This window comes from Zootoca vivipara, chromosome 9 (genome assembly GCF_965207765.1).
Source record: "Zootoca vivipara chromosome 9, rZooViv2.hap1.1, whole genome shotgun sequence".
Classification (NCBI taxonomy): Eukaryota; Metazoa; Chordata; class Lepidosauria; order Squamata; family Lacertidae; genus Zootoca; species Zootoca vivipara.
The window spans coordinates 5251634-5271136 of NC_142592.1; the positions used below are offsets into that span (position 1 = coordinate 5251634).

The 19503-nt window shown below is 46.0% G+C and overlaps 1 protein-coding gene across 4 annotated transcripts in view; it reads left to right on the forward strand.

The window, feature by feature from the left end:
* The window catches only part of MAGI2 (membrane associated guanylate kinase, WW and PDZ domain containing 2), a 598953-nt gene that overhangs the window by 421624 nt on the left and 157826 nt on the right, over positions 1–19503 (forward strand). For all 4 annotated transcript variants that reach the window (XM_088676955.1, XM_088676957.1, XM_088676954.1 and 1 more), the window contains 2 exons: positions 3504–3561; positions 19017–19138. In XM_088676955.1, the coding sequence (XP_088533081.1) occupies positions 3504–3561; positions 19017–19138 (180 nt within the window). The remainder of the gene's footprint in view (positions 1–3503; positions 3562–19016; positions 19139–19503) is intronic.

The window sequence follows — 19503 nt, forward strand, 5'->3', positions numbered from 1 at the left end:
CAGACCATCAGCCTTCTAACTAATACCCACTCATCTCTTCTCTTAGTCTATTGGAACATAAACAGAAGAATGAAAGATAAAATTTGGTTAATATAATTGATTAATGAAAATGTGTCAGTCATGTCACACTGGACTTATTTGGGAGTAAGAACAGCATAGAAATTTAGTGAATAATTTAGGGTTGCCATATTTTGAAGAGCAAAAAAAGAGGATGATATGACGGCCATTCAAAGCAAAGAAATGCAATTTGTCTGAAATTTTACCTCTGAAAAAGAGGACATGTCCTGGAAAAAGAGACACATGGCAAGTGAGCACCCAGGGGCTCCGAACACCCATTTCTGGATATGACCCAGGAAAAAGCAGCAGAACGTAAATAACATATCATAAAGCAACAGTAACTATAGGTTCTATCTTTTCTCATGAAGGATTATAATCATTTATTCATTGAATATATATAGAAACCCTCCCTTGCTGTGCTGAAAGGAGAAGTGCTTTGTTTAGTAGGAATGAGTAAATTAATGGATATTTAAAGGCGCGTGTAGAACTGAGGCATCTTGCTCTCCCAAATACAAGAGTTGCAGTGGTATTCCTACCTTTAGGATAGATACAGGATTACTGCCTGTGATAATTAAATAACTAACATCTAGGACAAAAAATTGTTATGAGTGCTGTTTTTGTTTTTTTATTACAGTCAGGGTCCAGTGAACCTGCTTAACAAGCAGTATAAAGTTGTGTTTTTGCTTTTTCCAGATTGAAAACCCCTTCTATCTCTTTAGGCTTTAAAAGGCTAGGGCCTGCTTGGTTTGCACTTTCAGAAGATAAACGTCTGAGAAAGTGTGACTGAGGGTCCAGATCACCCACCTCAGGCCCATCCTTGTATTTGCACACAGGGGATGTTTGGAAAGGATCTTTGCACGGAAAGATCTACACAGGACTTTCTGTGCTCTCCAAGTGTCCCTGTTTTCTAAGGACAGTCCCGGAAATACAAAAGCCACCCCAGCTTCTGATTTGATCCCAGAATGTCCCCATTTCCCCTGCCGGTGTCACAAGCACCAAGCTTGGGGAGGGGGAGGACCTAGCTTCACTACGGCCTCTCTTTGGCCAGACTCCTCCCTTTGGCATCTCATAGCTGCTGGAGAGCAGGCAAGGAGGAGGAAAGGCAGTCGCTGCAGGCAGAGGGCAGGGTCACCCTGGATGGGAAGAAGGGAGCGGAATGGAGTGCAAGGAGTCTTAATTTAAATAAAACCAAATGCTTTGTGCATCTGCGTCTAATCTTCTCCCTTTCTAAACTTTATTTATTGGCTTTTGCGTGTTTAGACCTTTAAACCTCCCCCTAAAAATAAATTCAGACAAGACTCAAATTTTGGTTTGGTTTTTGTCAGAATTTAGGCCACAACATTATTGATTACATCAGGTGAGTGGTTGCATAGGCTCTGGTTCGACTAGCTCCCTGCACCCTTGCAGGTAGCGCTGACCCAGGGCACCAGCATAGGTCAGCCTAGGGTGAAAACCAGGATAGGTGGAAAGCCGGGAACAAGCTATGTCCACCACCCAGATGTCCCCCTGGAGTCAGGCATGGGCACAACCCCTCTCAGGGTTGACCAAAGCATTGAGTCCCTGGATTCCTTTAACGGAATACCCTTCACATAGGGATGGCGAGAGCATTCCCCCATCCCTATCACCTGAACCAGAGCCTATCCGCAACCTTACAAGTTGTGGCGATTTTCTGTGCGGCAGGCGAAACCCAAGTGGCACCAGCCAAGTGGGGAAAATTCCTGTTGCGCCCCTGTCCCAATGACAGACAACACACGATGGCATAGCAAGGTCAAGCACGCAGGCCCTAAAAGTAGGGAGAGGGGGGCGGGTGTTCCAATGCACTGACCAAAAGAGGAAGCTCTGAGTCACGTTTATGGGCATATATAGGTCCCTTGATTCATTTGGCTAGCGTCCCATTGGCCTGATTCAACCCAGCACCAAGGGACCTACCAATAGGGTGTTGTGGCTATCCAATCGTACCCACCCACAACACCGGGTTCAGTTGCCAAGTCGCACCGCAACACGTGCCCTCTTTGAGGGAGGACACAATTTCTTTTTGCAAATGTACCAAAGAATAAAATAAAAATAGGTATTTGAGGGTTGTTTTTTTAAGGACAGGGGAGGGTGTCGTGTGCTGTGTCCGGTTGGTGGAGTGGTGCTTTGTGAGTCGGGGTGGGGGGATAGAAATGGGGGATCGAGGAGGGTCAGCTGGAGTGGAGTGAGAAGTGTCCATATTTTCATCTGAGGAATGCTGGAGGGTATGCAGCACAATATGTAATCTCAAAATTGGCAAGTAAAGACTGCAGGGATGGTGCCCTGGCACACTAGGCTCTCTGCAGACACAGCCCATCCAATTACATTCAATGCACAGGTGTGAGGCTGATCTAGGGGAAGAAATGGTCACATGTCACATGCCATGTATAATTCCTACTCACGTTGAAAATAACATGTACATATGATTCATTTGTCTGTTTCAAACCCCACTGCACCATCCACTACTGATTGTCACTCTATACTGACTGACGGAAGCTCTCCAAAATTTCAGAGAAGATTTTTTCCCAGCCCTGTCTGGAGATACCAATAATTATATGCAAACCATTTGTTCTGCCACTGAACCACCCACTGTTTTCCCATTATCACTGGGTGCCCTCTTATTTCCCACTCTTGCAATACTTTGCAATAAGGACAAAGTGATTAACCTGTTAAAGATGGCCTAGCTTTCCCATAAACAGTCATCACCTTTGCAGTAAGTGTAATATTTATAATGCAATGGCCTTTTCTGGTTGTAAAATGTGATAGTGCAATTAGTGTTGAAGCAGCCTGGTGAGTGGAATTCACCAGCAACATGTGATTAGTTTCAAAGCAACATGTGATTAGTTTCAAATAAAAACTTTTATTTTTTCCTGATGGTATCATAAATAATCTGCAGTTCACAAAATCATTTTCTCTGGTTGAGCTCAGCTGTAGTCCTCCTTCAATAACCACCCTGTGAATTGGTTTAGGCAGTAACATACAGCTTTGTCTCTGTACTGAATTGGGAACATTCCTCTTGCGGGTGTTGTGTAGTGTGATGTTTTATTTTGTTTTGTTTTGTTTTGTTATACAATATTTTCCGTGTTTAGTCTTTGTCAAATACAATTTCTTGGGTAGAAAAGACTCTCCCTGATTTCCCTGGGCAATAATATAGTAGCTGATATGCTACTATTTCTGGCACAGACAACTGCACAGTAAGAGAGTAGCTAAAATTCTTCTCAGACGGTGATTACCCTGCATTTTCCTGCCAGCTTTCAAGCTGGAGCTACTTGTGACTGCCATGGGATATGTCTAAAATTTGGCATTGGTTTTGAGCACTATATTTAACTTTGTAATGTGGTTGCCACACTTGACAACAATACTCTTTCATTATTATTAGAAATCTTGGCATCCTGTGCTGTATTTACTGAGAGGCATTACTCTTTGTTTTTCAGAGCTACCATATGGCTGGGAGAAAATTGATGATCCCATTTATGGCACTTATTATGTTGAGTAAGTTTCCAAGACCAATATTAATTTACTATTAATCTTGCATAAACTGTTGTCTATGTCCCAGAACAGTGCTTCATATTGAGAAGCTATGTACCCACTGTATTTTTGTGTACACATTGAAATGTGTCAGGAAATAGAAAGCTCAATAGAAAATATCTGCAAACTTCTAACGTGATATCCAGAGAAGTTGGGATCCCCATGTGTACCCCATCACATACCACAAGCAACCGTTGAGGTCTGAAGCTCCTCAGTCATTTTGTACCAACATAACAAATAATCTTATTCAAAAATCCACAGCTGTAGACAATATTTACATGGTTAGATATAACAAAAATTATATGTTTGCCCGACCCAAAGCTGATGTTCCACTGTGACATCTGAGTAGCTAAGCCAAGAGCAGTGACAAGGTAACTGGATACTGCTGCCTGTCAAAGCCACAGAATATTTTAAAGACTGCTTTCTCTCACATGAACCTTCACTTGTCACCCGAGGCCTAGCTGTGTGTCCTGCTGCCTTGTGTGTCAGAAGTATTGGATGGGATGCAGGGCCTTCTCAGCTGTGGCACCCAAACTGTGGAACCATTACCTAGAGAGGCCCGTTTCGTTTTCTCCTTAGGCTGTAATCTTGTTCATATTTACCTGACAGTGAATTCCGTTGAATTTCATTTGAATCGCTTTTGAGTAGATATGCATAGGATTGTGCTGTTAGTCACCTTAAGGCAAATTGTAAATTAATTACTTTGTCAAGTAATTGATCTGATTTGTGTGTGTCTTTCTGCACTGTTATGTTTTCTCTATACATTTAGATGTCCACCCATTCCAACTATGTCTGCTAAGATGATGATTATGGAATATATATATATATATATATATATATATATATATATATTGTTTTTATTCTGTAATATATAATTTTATCTATGATTATGAGCTGCCTTAGGGAACTGTATTCACTAGCAGTAGTGGAACATACCGCAAACCATTTTGTCATGATGTTGCACCATCTTTCCTCAAATCTTATATCCCATAATAATAATTTTGTTATTTATACCCCGCCCATTTGGTTGGATTTCCCCAGCCACTCTGGGTAGCTCCCAGCAGAATAGTCAAGATTTGGTAAAACATCAAACATTAAAAACTTCTCTAAACAGGGCTGCCTTCAGATGTCTTCTAAATAACAATAATAATTTTATTATTTATATCCATATCCCACAGACAGTTCATAATACCTATTTCATTATATATATTAGCCAAAGTTGCATACAGAATGTGTGTGTTGGTGAAATGTCCACAAACAGGCATATGAGTTTCATGCAAATTATGTGGAAATGAGGAGAACTTGGTTAAAGACTGGAAAAATTAGAAACTGGGAGATATTGAAATTGGCAGATTCATCTATCCTTCTCTGGCATTGGTCGGTGCCTGGAAACACAGTTTGTCACCTTTTCCATCATCTATAAAAGGCAGGAAAAGAGATTTGCCACTTCAGTTACCGGTATATAACCTCAGCTATTCACAATGCCTATAAAGGAGGAGAATAAAATATAATCATCTTTTAGTTGAAGAGTTTTAATTGCACACAAGCCAACATTTTGTACATTCACTTACATGACATTTACCATGGAAAATACCACTTCTAATATTTTCCAATGTAATCTATGTTTTCAAAAAGCATTATGTGTATGCATCTTCAGCTTGCTCTGTGTGCAAGTAGGTTAAAAGGATAAATAGACAAAATTAATTATCTTACCCCAGTGAGAAACTATTCCAAATCTGCAAGCAATGAAAGAGAAAGAAATGCAAAGGAATGCTTCACTATTTGCATGTGCGCGCACACACACACTTTTTAATGTATTATGTATACGTAGGAAGAGCTAATAAAACCACACTGCCAGAAATGCATAATCATAAGGAATAAATCACTGAACGTTGGATTTGACATTGGCACTGCATTATCTTATAGTGGAGATGGGCATAACATTTGTAGCACAGGTTTGGAAGTACCCTCAATAAAGGTAAAGGGACCCCTGACCATTAGGTCCAGTCGTGACCGACTCTGGGGTTGCGCGCTCATCTCGCATTATTGGCCGAGGGAGCTGGCGTATAGCTTCCAGGTCATGTGGCCAGCATGACAAAGCCGCTTCTGGCAAACCAGAGCAGCACATGGAAACGCCGTTTACCTTCCCGCTATAGCGGTTCCTATTTATCTACTTGCATTTTGATGTGCTTTCAAACTTCTAGGTTGGCAGAAGCTGGGACCAAGCAAAGGGAGCTCACCCCGTCACAGGGATTCGAACCACCGACCTTCTGATCAGCAAGCCCTAGGCTCAGTGGTTTAGCCCACAGCGCCACCTGGGTCCCTACCCTCAATAAATTAAGTCAAACTATTTCCTTGAGTTGACAGCTTTTAAGAGCATAGCTTTTCAGAATGTTAAAGATTGCAAGCAGGAGTCCATGTATGTTTACTCAAGAAGCAACTCTCTTACTCTCTAGCAGTGGTGCCTGCATACAATTGAACTGGTAAAAAGGCAGCTAGAAATTGATTGGCTAACAGGGATGTGGCCTACAGGTGCCCACCTTAATTTCTGGAGCATTTTTGTGGGCAGCTGTTCATTGCAGGGAGGGCAGTTGATAAGCTGAAGGGCAACCCTATAAGTGGATTAATGTACACCTCTTACCTGGCCCGTCTGTATCAAATTCAAAGGGGTTCCAAGCATGTCCCTCTTCACCAGGATCAAGGCTTAAGCCCGACATTCAGGGCTGCAACTGCTCCCTGGCCCAAGATATATTTCACAGCAAAATGTCTCCTTTCTAAAACTCTTATTCAATCTTGCTCTGTGTTGCGACATTTGGAGCCTGTGCACATCATGTTTCTGTTGGATTGATGACCGCATTACATGTGATTCCTGTAGGTCAGCTACCCACCTGGCTGAGCCACATAATATTCTGGTTGGTTAGCTAGTACATTACCGCATCATATTGGCCTTGAGCAAAACGCAATTTCTCTGCCTCAGTTCACCATTAAAAAAAAACCAAGACAATGTGAGTTATAGCGTGTTGTGAGGCCAAACACAATGAAGGCTATATAACAGGGACAAGGCATCTGTGGTCTTCCAGATTTTGTTGGACTCCAGCTCCCATCAGCCCCAGCCAGTGTGGCCAATGGTCAGGGGTGGTGGGAATTGCAACCCGGCCACATCAGGACTCAGGAGTGCCGTGGGCTAGATACCCATTGCAGATCAGAAGCACTGTGCAAAACTATCACAAGTCCCTGAAAGATACAAAGTAGGAACTACTGAGAAGTTGCTTTATGGATCATTTTGCAATCAGCACTAGCCTAAATGTATTTTCAAGCTCTTCATATTTCCCTATGGATAAAAGAAAAGCTATATATGGACTTTAAATTGCATGAAATGAATCTGCTTAGTCAAGTTCCAGGAAGCAATTCTCGAAGGGAGTAGAATCCATCCATAGGGTAGCAAATTACAATGGAGGACTGACTAATAGATCCTCTGCCTTCATTCCTTTTAAAGTTGTAAGTTGTTCCTTGAATGAAGTGGGAGTCTCATGAGACAAATCATTACCTACTTTCCCTATGATTTCCCCTTTCCCCTTTCATTCTTTCTTTGGTCAGCGTATCAGGCTTGTAAAGAGCAGTTTTGTTTCTATTAGTAGCTTCCAATTTTGCTGTCAAAATTTATTTTGTCATAAGTCTTTACGGGCTACTTAATTGTTTCTGACACTGTTTCTAGCAACGTGCAAAAAGCTTCTATGCTCCTTTTTAAAGCAGGAGGAGGAACAGTCACCACAAGAGACAAGGCTTTAGACTGGGGAAATGGAAGGGAGAAAGAGGGTGCTTAAATCACTCACCCACACATGAGCCTCCTGCTGGCTGTTTCTCCACTTCAGATAATTTAAGCAAACATACTTTTGGAACCTAGGAAGTTACCTTAAGACCACTGGCCCACCTAGTTCAGTATCACCTACAATGGATTTTGGTTATGCTGGCTGGGGCTGAAGGGAATTGCAGCCTAGTAAGGCTGGGCTTACTAGGGACCCAGGTGGCGCTGTGGTTAAATCACTGAGCCTAGGGCTTGCTGATCAGAAGGTCGGCGGTTCGAATCCCTGTGACGGGGTGAGCTCCCGTTGCTTGGTCCCAGCTCCTGCCAACCTAGCAGTTCGAAAGCATGTCAAAATGCAAGTAGATAAATAGGAACCGCTACAGCGGGAAGGTAAACAGCGTTTCCATGTGCTGCTCTGGTTTACCAGAACGCGGCTTTGTCATGCTGGCCACATGACCTGGAAGCTATACGCCGGCTCCCTTGGCCAATAATGTGAGATGAGTGTGCAACCCCAGAGTCGGTCACGACTGGACCTAATGGTCAGGGGTCCCTTTACCTTTACCTTAAGGCTGGGCTACATGGACTGGCAGCAGCTCTCTACAGTTTCAAACAGGAGTCTCTTCCAGCCAGGGATTGTGCCTGGGACTTTTTGCATGGAAAGGAGGTGCTCTGCTACTGAGCTCCAATTTTGTGGGGAGCAGCACACAAACGGCCCTCTGATGCTTTGTTACTTTATTAACTTAAAATATTTTTTAGGCTGCTTTCTGGGCTGCTTTCTCCCCAACACATACCCTACTCTTTTTTAAAAAATGTTTAAACTAAGTGCCCCTACATATTGCAGCATCTATCTATCTATCTATCTGTCTGTCTGTCTATCTATGAAAGGTGTTTTGGTCAAGACCTGCAATATGATGAAGCCTTGGTGGTGTTAAAAGTGCAGCACTACCATGTTCATAAAGACTTTTATCGTCAGCATAAAGATCTGTGCTTTAATCTGCTGTCTAAGCTCAATAGGCTTGAAGTGAAAATTGCTTCCGATTTTTCATTATAAAAAGTGGCAGTGTAACACTTTCATTTATTACTGGTGTTTAACAGATGACTTGGTTTTTAAGGAGACAATATCCCATTATAATATAGTGTCTTAATTATGTCATAAAAATGGATAAATCATAAAAAGTTAAATTGCGTAGCAAATATGGTCTTTTGGAGTGTGTGGGGGGGGAGGTGTGCTCTCCTCAGCTTTTGAAGACATCTTCTTTCTTTCCATGGGTCAGTTCACACAATTCTCAGCCAGGGGGACCCAGCACAAGTTTGCAGCCTTGGTAGCAGCTCTTTCTTCAGCCCATTTCAACGCTTGAGGTGGGAAATGGGAAGTGTCACTTTGCCTTGCTGCTGCTCCTGCTGCCACCTACCTGCTCCTGTCGTCGCCACTGCTACTCTGCTGCCACTCTGTGCCCTTGGCAGCACCAATTTCAGGCAGGATTGCACTGATTTTGGATGAGATCTTGTCCCAAATTGCGCAAGATCTTGCTCAGGCAATTTCAGGTGAGATCTCATTCCAAATGGAACAATCTTGCCCAAATCGGTGCCAATGGTGGTGGTGCTTTCCCACTGGTAGGGGTGGCAGTGGGTCTGCCAGGGCACTCATGGGCATGCTGCCTGGGAGGCTTCTTTTTTATATATATAAACATTTTTATTAAATTTTCCAATTTAAATATCTAATCCATTTTCAAATTCTACAAATAATATGCAAATATCAATTAAACAGTTATTCCAGATCTTCTGCCAAATTATACAAATTTAAATTTTACTTTCCATGCTTCAGACTCAGAAAGCCTGGTCCTCTTATAGTCACTGCATTTCTAATCAATATAGTCCAGATCTTATCCAATAATCTATAATTATCCTTCTATCTTCTTTCAAGTCACTGAGTTATTCCAGCAAGCAAGTTTAACTAAACAGTATATGATTCTGCGTGAATTTATGCCTATGATTCCTTTCTATAAATTAGCACTGTCTCTTCGCACACTGGTATCTTGCCAAGTCAGTCCAGAAATCCAAAAATCCTTCTCACAGCCGGCAGCGGCATCTTCAAGCAATCCCAATAAATCAAACCTTTAAGCCTTTTCAGGGGAGATTTTGCCAGGTCAGAACTATAAACACACATCTAATGTCTTATTTATGGCTCACTCCCCCTTTGACTATTACTGTAGCTGGCTTTGTCTCCAATATGGCGGAATCTAATTTATAACTGCATCATGTCTCAGAAGTTTCTTGACAAGTTTCCAGCTGCTAATGAGGTTGCTTCTCTTTGATGTCCATGAATTAGGGAATCTTTAGCCACATTCCAGGCAAGTCCAAAAATACATACTTTGATTTTTTATATTTTCAATTCACACAGTTTATATATTTAAGAAACCATATTAGTTCAATCAATTTCCAACTTTCCGATCTCGCTTGCTTTGTAAATGTTATTTACGGCTCTTCAGGAGGGAGTTTTGTTAAGTAAATTGTAAAGCACAATAAAGCACAGTTATAAAGTTCTCGCCCCCCTCTTCCCCTCCTTCACATACCATCTCTTGCTCTGGTGTAAACATTCCTCTTTTATCTTTTATTTTCTCAGTGGCTGAGTTTAGCAGAATAAATCTTCTTTCCTCGTCTGAAGCATGTCCACATCTTAAATCCAATTTTTCTCTTAAATCATGGAGCCTGGTTCGCTCATAGAATCAGCGTCCAGGAAATCCAGACTCCCATGGGGGCTTTCCATCCAGTGCCCCCAGCCCCTCCTTCCTTCCGAAGTTGAAGCTGGTTAATGGGCATCTGCGGATTAGACTGCGTCTTCCCGTACCCCCCGGGAAGATTTCGGGAGGCCGCATACTCCCATTACAGCCTCTGATTACCCCATGGGAACCGGAGAGATGGTATTTTCAGCCATCTTCTACGGCACTCCAAGCGGAAGTCCTGCCTGGGAGGCATCTGATGTCTCAGGCAGTGGCCTCAGCCTGCCTAAGGGCTGGGTAAGCTCTGGTTCGAAAGATGTTGAATGGAGATACTATGAATTGAACCTAGGACCTTTTGCACGCATGACCATGTGCTCTGCCACAGAGCGAAATATTCCTAGGGTATTCCTTTCTACATGTACCATTCTGTGATTAGTTCATAAAGAATATTCACAATGTTAATGGTATCCTTAAAATTATCACCTTTTAAAAGTTGTAATTGGCAGATCTAGTGATGCAGAAGCCTTTGTATCTTTACAACATAATACTACTTGGCATCAAAACCTATTAGATATTCTATCCAGATACAATCTACCTGAGTTTAATACTCTCAAACTGTGGAGCCCTGATAAAGTTCAGGAATGGATTTTTGAAAAAGACGCCTTTTTGGGCACCACGAAGATAAAAAATTCTGGGTTTTCCTACTGGTTTCCCCGAGTAAAAGCAGTCAAAATCTGTGCCAACTACTTGGTGGAGATCACTGATCCCACCCTTCGGAGAGCTTTTACTATGGCGCGGTTTCAAACATTGCCAACTGCATATCTGACCGGTAGATTCACAAAAACCCCAGTAGAACATCGTTTATGCCCTTGCCTTATGAAAATTAAAGAGGATCTTATACATTACCTCCTCTATTGCCCCATTTACTTGGGCTTTAGAGACGCAATGCTGCAAATTATACCCAACTCTATAATCAATCCTGTAGATAGAGTAAAATTTTTGTTAGTTGATGCAAACCCACGTATTACCCATGCGGTAGCGATTTTTGTGATGAAGGCCATGAAAGCCAGGGAAAGATTTATGGATGACAATGTAAAGACCCCTTCATCATCTGTTTAACTCGTTGCTTGTTTTCCTTCTCTTCCTGTTTTGTGGGATGAAAGTTTTGTTGGGATAGTATGCAATGAATTTTAATATTTTTAATTATTTTTCTTAACTATTTAATATTTTTAATTGTTGTGTTGATATTTGTGTACAGGCATGGTCCTCACAATAAACGGATTTGTTGTTGTTGTATTTGATGCAAATGTTTATGGTGCAAATATTACACTTTCCTTTTGAGGGGGTGGCTTTTCTCATGGTGGTGATTGTTATTGTCAGGGGGACTCCTTACAGGGACCCTCCCCCAGTCATCCTGACCAGCACTTCGCCCAGTGACAGCACTAGCAGCGGGTCAGGAGGAGGTAATGAGGAATGGAGTGGGGTGGAGAGGGGGCTCTCATGCATGTCAAAGCCTAGGCACCGACCCAGCTGGTCAGAGGAGGAAGAACAGCGCAACGAGGTTCCGGAGCTTTGGCAAAGCTCCAGCCAAAGGGCAGGAGAAGGAATGCAGCCCCTTCCAGCGCCCGAATTGAGGCGCGCACCCACACACAGGGCTAGGGGGAGGCGCTTTGGGGTGCCCAGGCTTTTATGCTGGTCCAAGACGCGGAAGAAGCCATTGCCGGGTTCTGAATCGGACTAGGCAGTCATGTTTTCTGATATCTCTGCACTCTAAATAATATGCACAATAAAACTCTGAAAGACAAAGCGGACTGGAGCCTCTTTACTTGAGAGTAGCCACAACAATCCCCTGACAGTTATTAATTTCATTTATTAATCTTCTCATATGGTTGCAAGTCGCATAAACAAGGCATAATATATACACAACTAAATTACTGTTTGAATAGCTGTCAGAGGACAGGCCTCTCTTTGTAGATATGTTCTATTTAAATGACTGCCCTGTCCTTATAGAAAATGAATCCTTGGAAGGGAGAACAGGGCCTAACAGGAGACTGAGTGAGCACATAGGTCACCTCGTTACAGTCTTCTCCACTATGATGAGATGGATTATATTTGTGTTTCCAAATTTGCATCTTTACATCTAGATATGCATATGAAAATTTGTGCAAATATTGTCTTCTTCCTTTTTTTGGTACTGCATTTTTGGTACCCTGTTTTTGGTAATGCAGAAGAACTCTAACCTCCCCTCTGCATGCCTTTCTCATCAAGTTGGAATTTGTTAGTCCCATTTAGCTGAGAAACACTTTCAACAAAGTAAATATATGTGTTGTAAATCCCATTGATTTCTGTGGCACCTACCTACTTGCCCAGACTGCACTTTTAAAGCTTGAACTGACATGTTTGTTAGACTGCCTTCTAGCTTCCTCTTTGTATACACCTCAGACCCTAATTCCTATCTCGTTGGAAAAGAGTATTTACCGGTATTTAAAGATGTGATAAAAAAGACCATTCATTATGTTCTGTGCAGTGGTGGGTCAGATACAAATCTGCTGGCAAATGTTTCAAAGTAGAAAACATTTCAAAGTATGACTTTTTTCTTTAAAAAGTGCATTGTCAACAATTTGTGGGGTTCTATGTTAAGAGTTTCCATTCAAAGAAGCTGTTAATTATTCTATTTTTTTTCTTCTGGTATTGGGATGTGATGAAATTCTCATTCACCTGTACTGATGAACACCTGTGGATTGGTTCATGTGAGGGAAAGATAGTCCTTGAGGTATTGGGGTCCTGAACCTTACAAGGCTTTATAGGTCAAAGCCAGCATTTTTAATTGAGCCTGGAAGCTTGCATTGGTGTTATATGTTCAGACTGCCCTATCCCAGTCAGCAACTGGGAGGCCAGATTCTGCACCAGCTGCATTTTCCAATCTGACTTCAGAGGCAGCCCAATGTACAGCACTTTGCAGTAGTACAACAACAAGGTTACCAGAGCACAGAAGACAGAAGTTAGACTCTCTGTTATGTACTGAGCTGAATCCTAGAACAATAGGATTCAGAATCAGCGGGAGCTACCCAATCCAACTCCAGGTGGAAGTGAATCCGCAACCTGATTGGCCTGCTGGAGCAGCCAATCAGGCGGCTGGCAGAAGTGAATCTGCTACCTGATTGGCCTGTAGGAGCAGCCAATCAGGCTGCAGGCAGAAGTCAATCCATAATATAATTGGCCCACAGGTGTAGCCCTGAAGTAGCCAATCACGCAAGGCCCATTGTGTAAATAATGTATATAAGCAGATGGTTTGGGGAAAAGAGCCATTCGTCTTCTCTTCTCCTCCTTGATGACTATGAGCTGAATAAAGAGCATGAAATTCACTCTTGACTCCGAGTATATTTCACTGGCGACGAAGGTGGGATCCTGGAGAGCTGACCGCCACCACGCACTGCACCGCAGCACCGCCACCTGCTGCACCGCTGCATCGCACCGTGCATCCAGGCTTCAGCTCCAGGACCCAAGGAACCCAGAATGGCAACCGACAGCAGCTTCTCGCCATTCAAACCAGCATCAGGAGACTGGGAAGGGTACGCCGCCCGTTTCAACTTCCTCCTGCAAGCGAAAGAAGTCACCAACGATGCCATGAAGAGGGCGACATTCTTCAGCGTCTGTGGAGAGGAGACGTTTGAAATCGCCCGGGCTCTCCTTGCACCTAGAGATGTCGCTACCGTCTCTTACAAAACAACAATGGAACGGCTGAAGGAGCACTTCTCACCACAGCCCTCGGTGGTAGCTTGCCGAAATGCCTTCTACGCAAAGCGGCAAGCCCCGGGGGAAACCATAACTGGGTTTGTGACCTCCCTCCGCCAAGCCGCCCGGTTATGCAACTTCTCAGAATTGGAGAACATGCTTCGTGACCGCCTCGTCGGTGGCCTGAGGGACGAGATGTTGCAACGACGCCTCTACGCCAAAAAAGACCTCACGTTCCAGATTGCTCTGGAGGAAGCCCTGGCAACCGAAGCCGCCGAGAGGTCAACGCAAGAGGCACGACCGGCCCCGCCATCCCAACCGAGGGTCTACCACGAAGACCTCACCGACGAATCCGAATCTGACAGGGAGGAAGTACACCGAGTACAGCGGCGCACTCAAGCAGCACACACACCACAGCAGCCTCGACGAGAAGGAGGGAACTGTGCAAGCTGCGGGGAGAACCACGAGAGGAGGACCTGTCGTTTCCGCAATGCAGAGTGCAGGCAGTGCAGAAAATTGGGACACATCGCCCGGGTGTGTCGGGCTCGACTCACCCGTCGACAAGCATCAGATGACCGACCCAGGAGCCCCAGGTCACACGGCACCATGCACCAAGGCAACTCGACGGAGATCACGGACTACCAGGTATTCCAGTTGCCCCATCCCAGCACAGAGAAAATTTATATAGAGGTACAGATAGAGGGAGCCCCATGCCGCATGGAGCTGGACACGGGTTCAACTCTATCCATAATCTCGGCCCGAACATTAAGGGAACTGTGCCCTAATGGGGGTCCCAAACTAAGGCCGGCCCCATTCACCCTCCGGGACTTCCAGAAACGTAAGGTCCCTACTATGGGGGTGGGGACCTTCAGGGTGCAATATCGAGGGCGAAAGCAACAATTGGACTTGCTGGTAGTTAAGGGCCCCTACGTTAGCTTACTGGGACTGGCATGGTTTGGACCTCTGGGGCTAGCCGTTACCGGGGTGAACCGCACTAGCTTACAAGTGGACGTGGACGCCATATGCAAAGAGTTTCCAGGGGTTTTCGATGGGGCATTGGGACGATATACAGGACCCCCCATTGCCCTACAGCTGGACCCCGCTGTACGACCCATCAGGCACAAGGCCCGCCGGGTCCCGTTCGCCCTGAAACCCCGCATAGACGAGGAATTGGACCGGCTCGTGGAGCAAGGAGTGCTGGAGCCGGTGCCCAACGCCCCCTGGGAAACTCCAATTGTCACACCCGTCAAGCCTAACGGTTCGGTCCGCATCTGTGCAGACTACAAATGCACCATAAACAAGGCTCTCACGGCCCATGCATACCCAGTGCCAGTGGTCAGCCATGTCCTCGCCACCCTGGCTGGGTCAAAAATCTTTGGCAAACTGGACTTGGCCCAAGCGTATCAACAGTTGCCTGTGGACGAAGCCACAGCAGAGGCTCAGACGATTGTGACGCACAGAGGGGCATTCAGAGTTAAGCGGCTGCAATTTGGCGTTAGCGTGGCACCAGGCATATTCCAGAATCTAATGGACTCTCTCCTTAAAGGGATTCCTGGCGTCACCCCCTTCTTCGATGATGTACTGATCGCCGGGCCCACACCAGAGGAATTTGAGGACCGCCTCCGCTCCGTCCTGCACCGTTTCCAGACGGCGGGCCTCAAGGTGAAGCGGGAAAAGTGTTTACTGGGAGTGCCGCAGGTGGACTTTCTGGGATTTAAGGTGGACGCAGAAGGGGTCCATCCAACCGGTGACAAGGTACGGGCCATTTGTGAGGCCCCAGCGCCCAAGAGCAAGCCCGAACTTCAGTCATTCTTGGGACTATTGAACTTTTACCATGCCTTCCTTCCCCATAAGGCAGCGGTAGCGGAGCCCCTACACAGACTCCTAGATAAAAGGGCCCCTTGGGTGTGGGGCCAGCGACAAAGGGCCGCATTCCAGGCAGTCAAGGACTTGCTCGTCTCGAACTCGGTCTTAGCACACTTCGACGAGAGGCTGCCAGTGGTGCTGGCATGCGACGCCTCTCCCTATGGCATCGGCGCTGTCCTGGGACACCAACTCCCGGATGGAAGAGAGGTGCCGGTGGCATACTTCTCCCAGACGCTTGCTGCAGCCGAACGAAACTACTCACAGATTGACAAGGAGGGTCTGGCAATCGTGAAGGGCGTAAAAAAATTCCATGATTTCTTGTACGGGCGGCCCTTTACCATAGTGACTGACCACAAGCCGTTGCTTGGCCTGTTTGCCCCTGAGAAGCAGACCCCCCAAGTGTTGTCTCCACGTGTCCTCAGGTGGTCAATTTTCCTTGCCGGCTACCAGTATGCACTAATCCACCGCCCTGGGAAGGCGATGGGCCACGCAGACGCCCTCAGCAGGCTACCACTACCAGAAACAGGCCCCGACCCAGCGCCTGCGCAAGAGGTTATGACCCTGGAGCTGCTTCCCGACCGACCCATTCAGGCACAAGAAGTTGCGCACCATTCCACAAAAGATAGGGTCATCTCCCGGGTCCTGGACTGGGTGTGGCGAGGATGGCCCAGCAGCAGCCCCGGGCCAGAATTCGCTGGCTACACAAACCGCAAACATGAACTGTCGGCCCACAAGGGGTGCCTGTTATGGGGAAGCAGGGTCGTTGTTCCCCAGCCCCTCCGCAAAAGGGTCCTCACAGCCCTACACGAGACACACCCAGGGGTAGTGAGGATGAAGGCCCTTGCCAGGAGTTATGTGTGGTGGCCGGGGATTGACAGAGAGATAGAGGCCTGGGTCCAACACTGCCAGACCTGCCAAGAATCCCGCCCGGATCCCCCAAGGGCCCCAGTCCAGCCCTGGGAGTCCGCCCGACATCCATGGTCACGCTTGCACGTGGACTTCGCTGGCCCCTTCCAGGGAAAAACATTCTTCATAGTGGTGGATTCCTACACCAAATGGCTGGAGGTCGCACTGGTACCATCCACTTCTACGGCGGCAGCCATCCGGGTACTACGTAAGCTGTTTGCGACCCACGGGCTCCCTGACACCCTCGTCTCGGACAATGGAACCGCATTCACGTCAGAGGAGTTCCAGACCTTCACAGCGCAGAACGCCATCCGCCACATCCGCTCAGCACCATTCCACCCTGCCACCAATGGCCAAGCGGAGCGCATGGTGCGGACCACCAAGGACAGCCTCCGCCGCATGACACAAGGGGACTGGGAATACCGCCTTGCCGCATTTCTTCTAGCACAGCACAGCACCCCAAGCACGACGGGCCGGAGCCCAGCTGAATTACTAATGGGCCGGCGCCTTGCAACTAGACTGGACCGACTTCACCCCGACAGAGCTCAGGATGAGGTAGTGGTGGGGAAAGGCAGGAACCCCCGGACATTTGTGGCCCAGGACCCAGTGTATGCAAAGAATTTTGGGGCAGGCCCAGCATGGGTACCCGCCACAGTCACCAAGGTGACCGGTCCCGTGTCGTACGAGGTACTAACGGAAGGGGGGCAATGTTGGCGCCGCCACTGCGACCAGCTACGGCGACGATTCCCAGGAGGAACCCGGGAGGAGAGCGGGACAGAGGGGTCCCAAGGGGACAGCAGGGCAGTGAGGCCTGTAGAGCGAGAGGGGTGGGCAGGGGAAGCAGAAGCAGTAGGCACAGAGGGGCGCCCCGAGGCTGGAAGGACACCGGAACCAGAGCTACAACCTAGTGGTTCAGTGGCGCCAGACCAGACAGCCCTGGCACAGCCAGCAGCCTCGGAACACGAGCCAGAACCAGAACCCCTGACCAAGGAACACCCCAGGCCACAACGCACACGGAGGCGGCCAGCAGACCTTGGGGACTACGAATGCAACTTCCCGGGCAGGACTGGAACTTAGAGGGGAGGGGTGTTATGTACTGAGCTGAATCCTAGAACAATAGGATTCAGAATCAGCGGGAGCTACCCAATCCAACTCCAGGTGGAAGTGAATCCGCAACCTGATTGGCCTGCTGGAGCAGCCAATCAGGCGGCTGGCAGAAGTGAATCTGCTACCTGATTGGCCTGTAGGAGCAGCCAATCAGGCTGCAGGCAGAAGTCAATCCATAATATAATTGGCCCACAGGTGTAGCCCTGAAGTAGCCAATCACGCAAGGCCCATTGTGTAAATAATGTATATAAGCAGATGGTTTGGGGAAAAGAGCCATTCGTCTTCTCTTCTCCTCCTTGATGACTATGAGCTGAATAAAGAGCATGAAATTCACTCTTGACTCCGAGTATATTTCACTCTCCCTGTCCAGATAGGATCACAGCTGGACCAAAAGCTGAAGCTGATGGAAGGCCCTCTGTGCCACCAAGACCACTTCAGCCTCAAGCGACCGTTCTTAATGGTCTTGCATTGACACATATCATTAGACTGTGCATATTAAAACATTAGTAGCATTGACTTTGTATGGTTTGGTTATTTGTTTGTTCAGTTCCCTGCCCTTCCTCCAAGGAGTCCAGAGAGACATTCATGTCTCACAGTGGCATATGATAAGCTGGAAGGTCACCATGGTCATTCATAGACCTTCATGGTATATGAACCTGGATTTCCCACATCCAAGCCCAGCACTCTGCTACACCACATTCAGTTTCAATAATCATATTTCCGATAACAGTATGTATTCAAACAAATCCTCTCCAGAAATACTGCCCTTGAATTCTCCTTAGGCTCATAGGAAGCTGAGTTACACAACTTTATACCCAGCCAGTCCATTAGCATTTGTCTGCTCTGCAGACAAGGTTTCAGGCAGAGCCTTTCTTAGTTCTACCTGGAAGTGCCAGCCAGGAGCTGAACTTGGGATCTTCTGCATTCAAAGCATGTGCTCTATGGTCCATCTCAAAATTACATTTCTAGGGTTGCCATACAGTAGGAAGCAGTATCTGGGTGGGAATCAGTAAAAATGTCTGAGTAAATCCGGACGTATGGCTAAGAAAAGCTCAAGAACTTTGGGCAAAAGAAAAAGCTCAGCCAACAACTTTGCCCCCACAAAAAAAGGAACCCTATCAATTTCTTGCTAAAGGACCTAAATGTATCCTGACAAATTGTTCGCTATAGTGATGCCTCCGGTTTGCTTGCTTGAGAGAGTGCAGCCCAATGATCACTATTCAAAAACACAGATTTGGAAAAGGATTAACTGGGATTGACAGTCTTACCTTTTTCCCTAGCCACATAAATAGAAGAACACAATTTGAAAATCCTGTTTTGGAAGCAAAGAGGAAGCTCCAGCAGCGTGCCATGACCAACGCAGAACTTGGAACCAAGCCTATGCCGGCCCAAGGTTTCCGAGGTACAGTATCATGTCACTGCACCATATTTAAAACTAAATTAATTCCATTAAATTTTCCATTTCTTATGCCAAAATGGTCAATATAGAAATATAGAAATGAAAGTAACCTCTATTTTTCCACACTAGAGAAGAAAATAGGAAAAGAAATGGTACCCTTGAGTTCAGCTCGTGTTCTTAAATTTTCTGTGATGACAAATCCAGCAAAAACATGTTGTAACTGAATCGTCTCCCACAGGGAGCCTTACATTTTGTCATAGTAAATTTTACCGGGGCGGGGGAGATGATCCTGTATGGGCCAGCCTATATAAGACAAAATAAAAGTTAAATTTCTTAGCTGGTGGGATTCGTTCTTGTGCATGGAAACA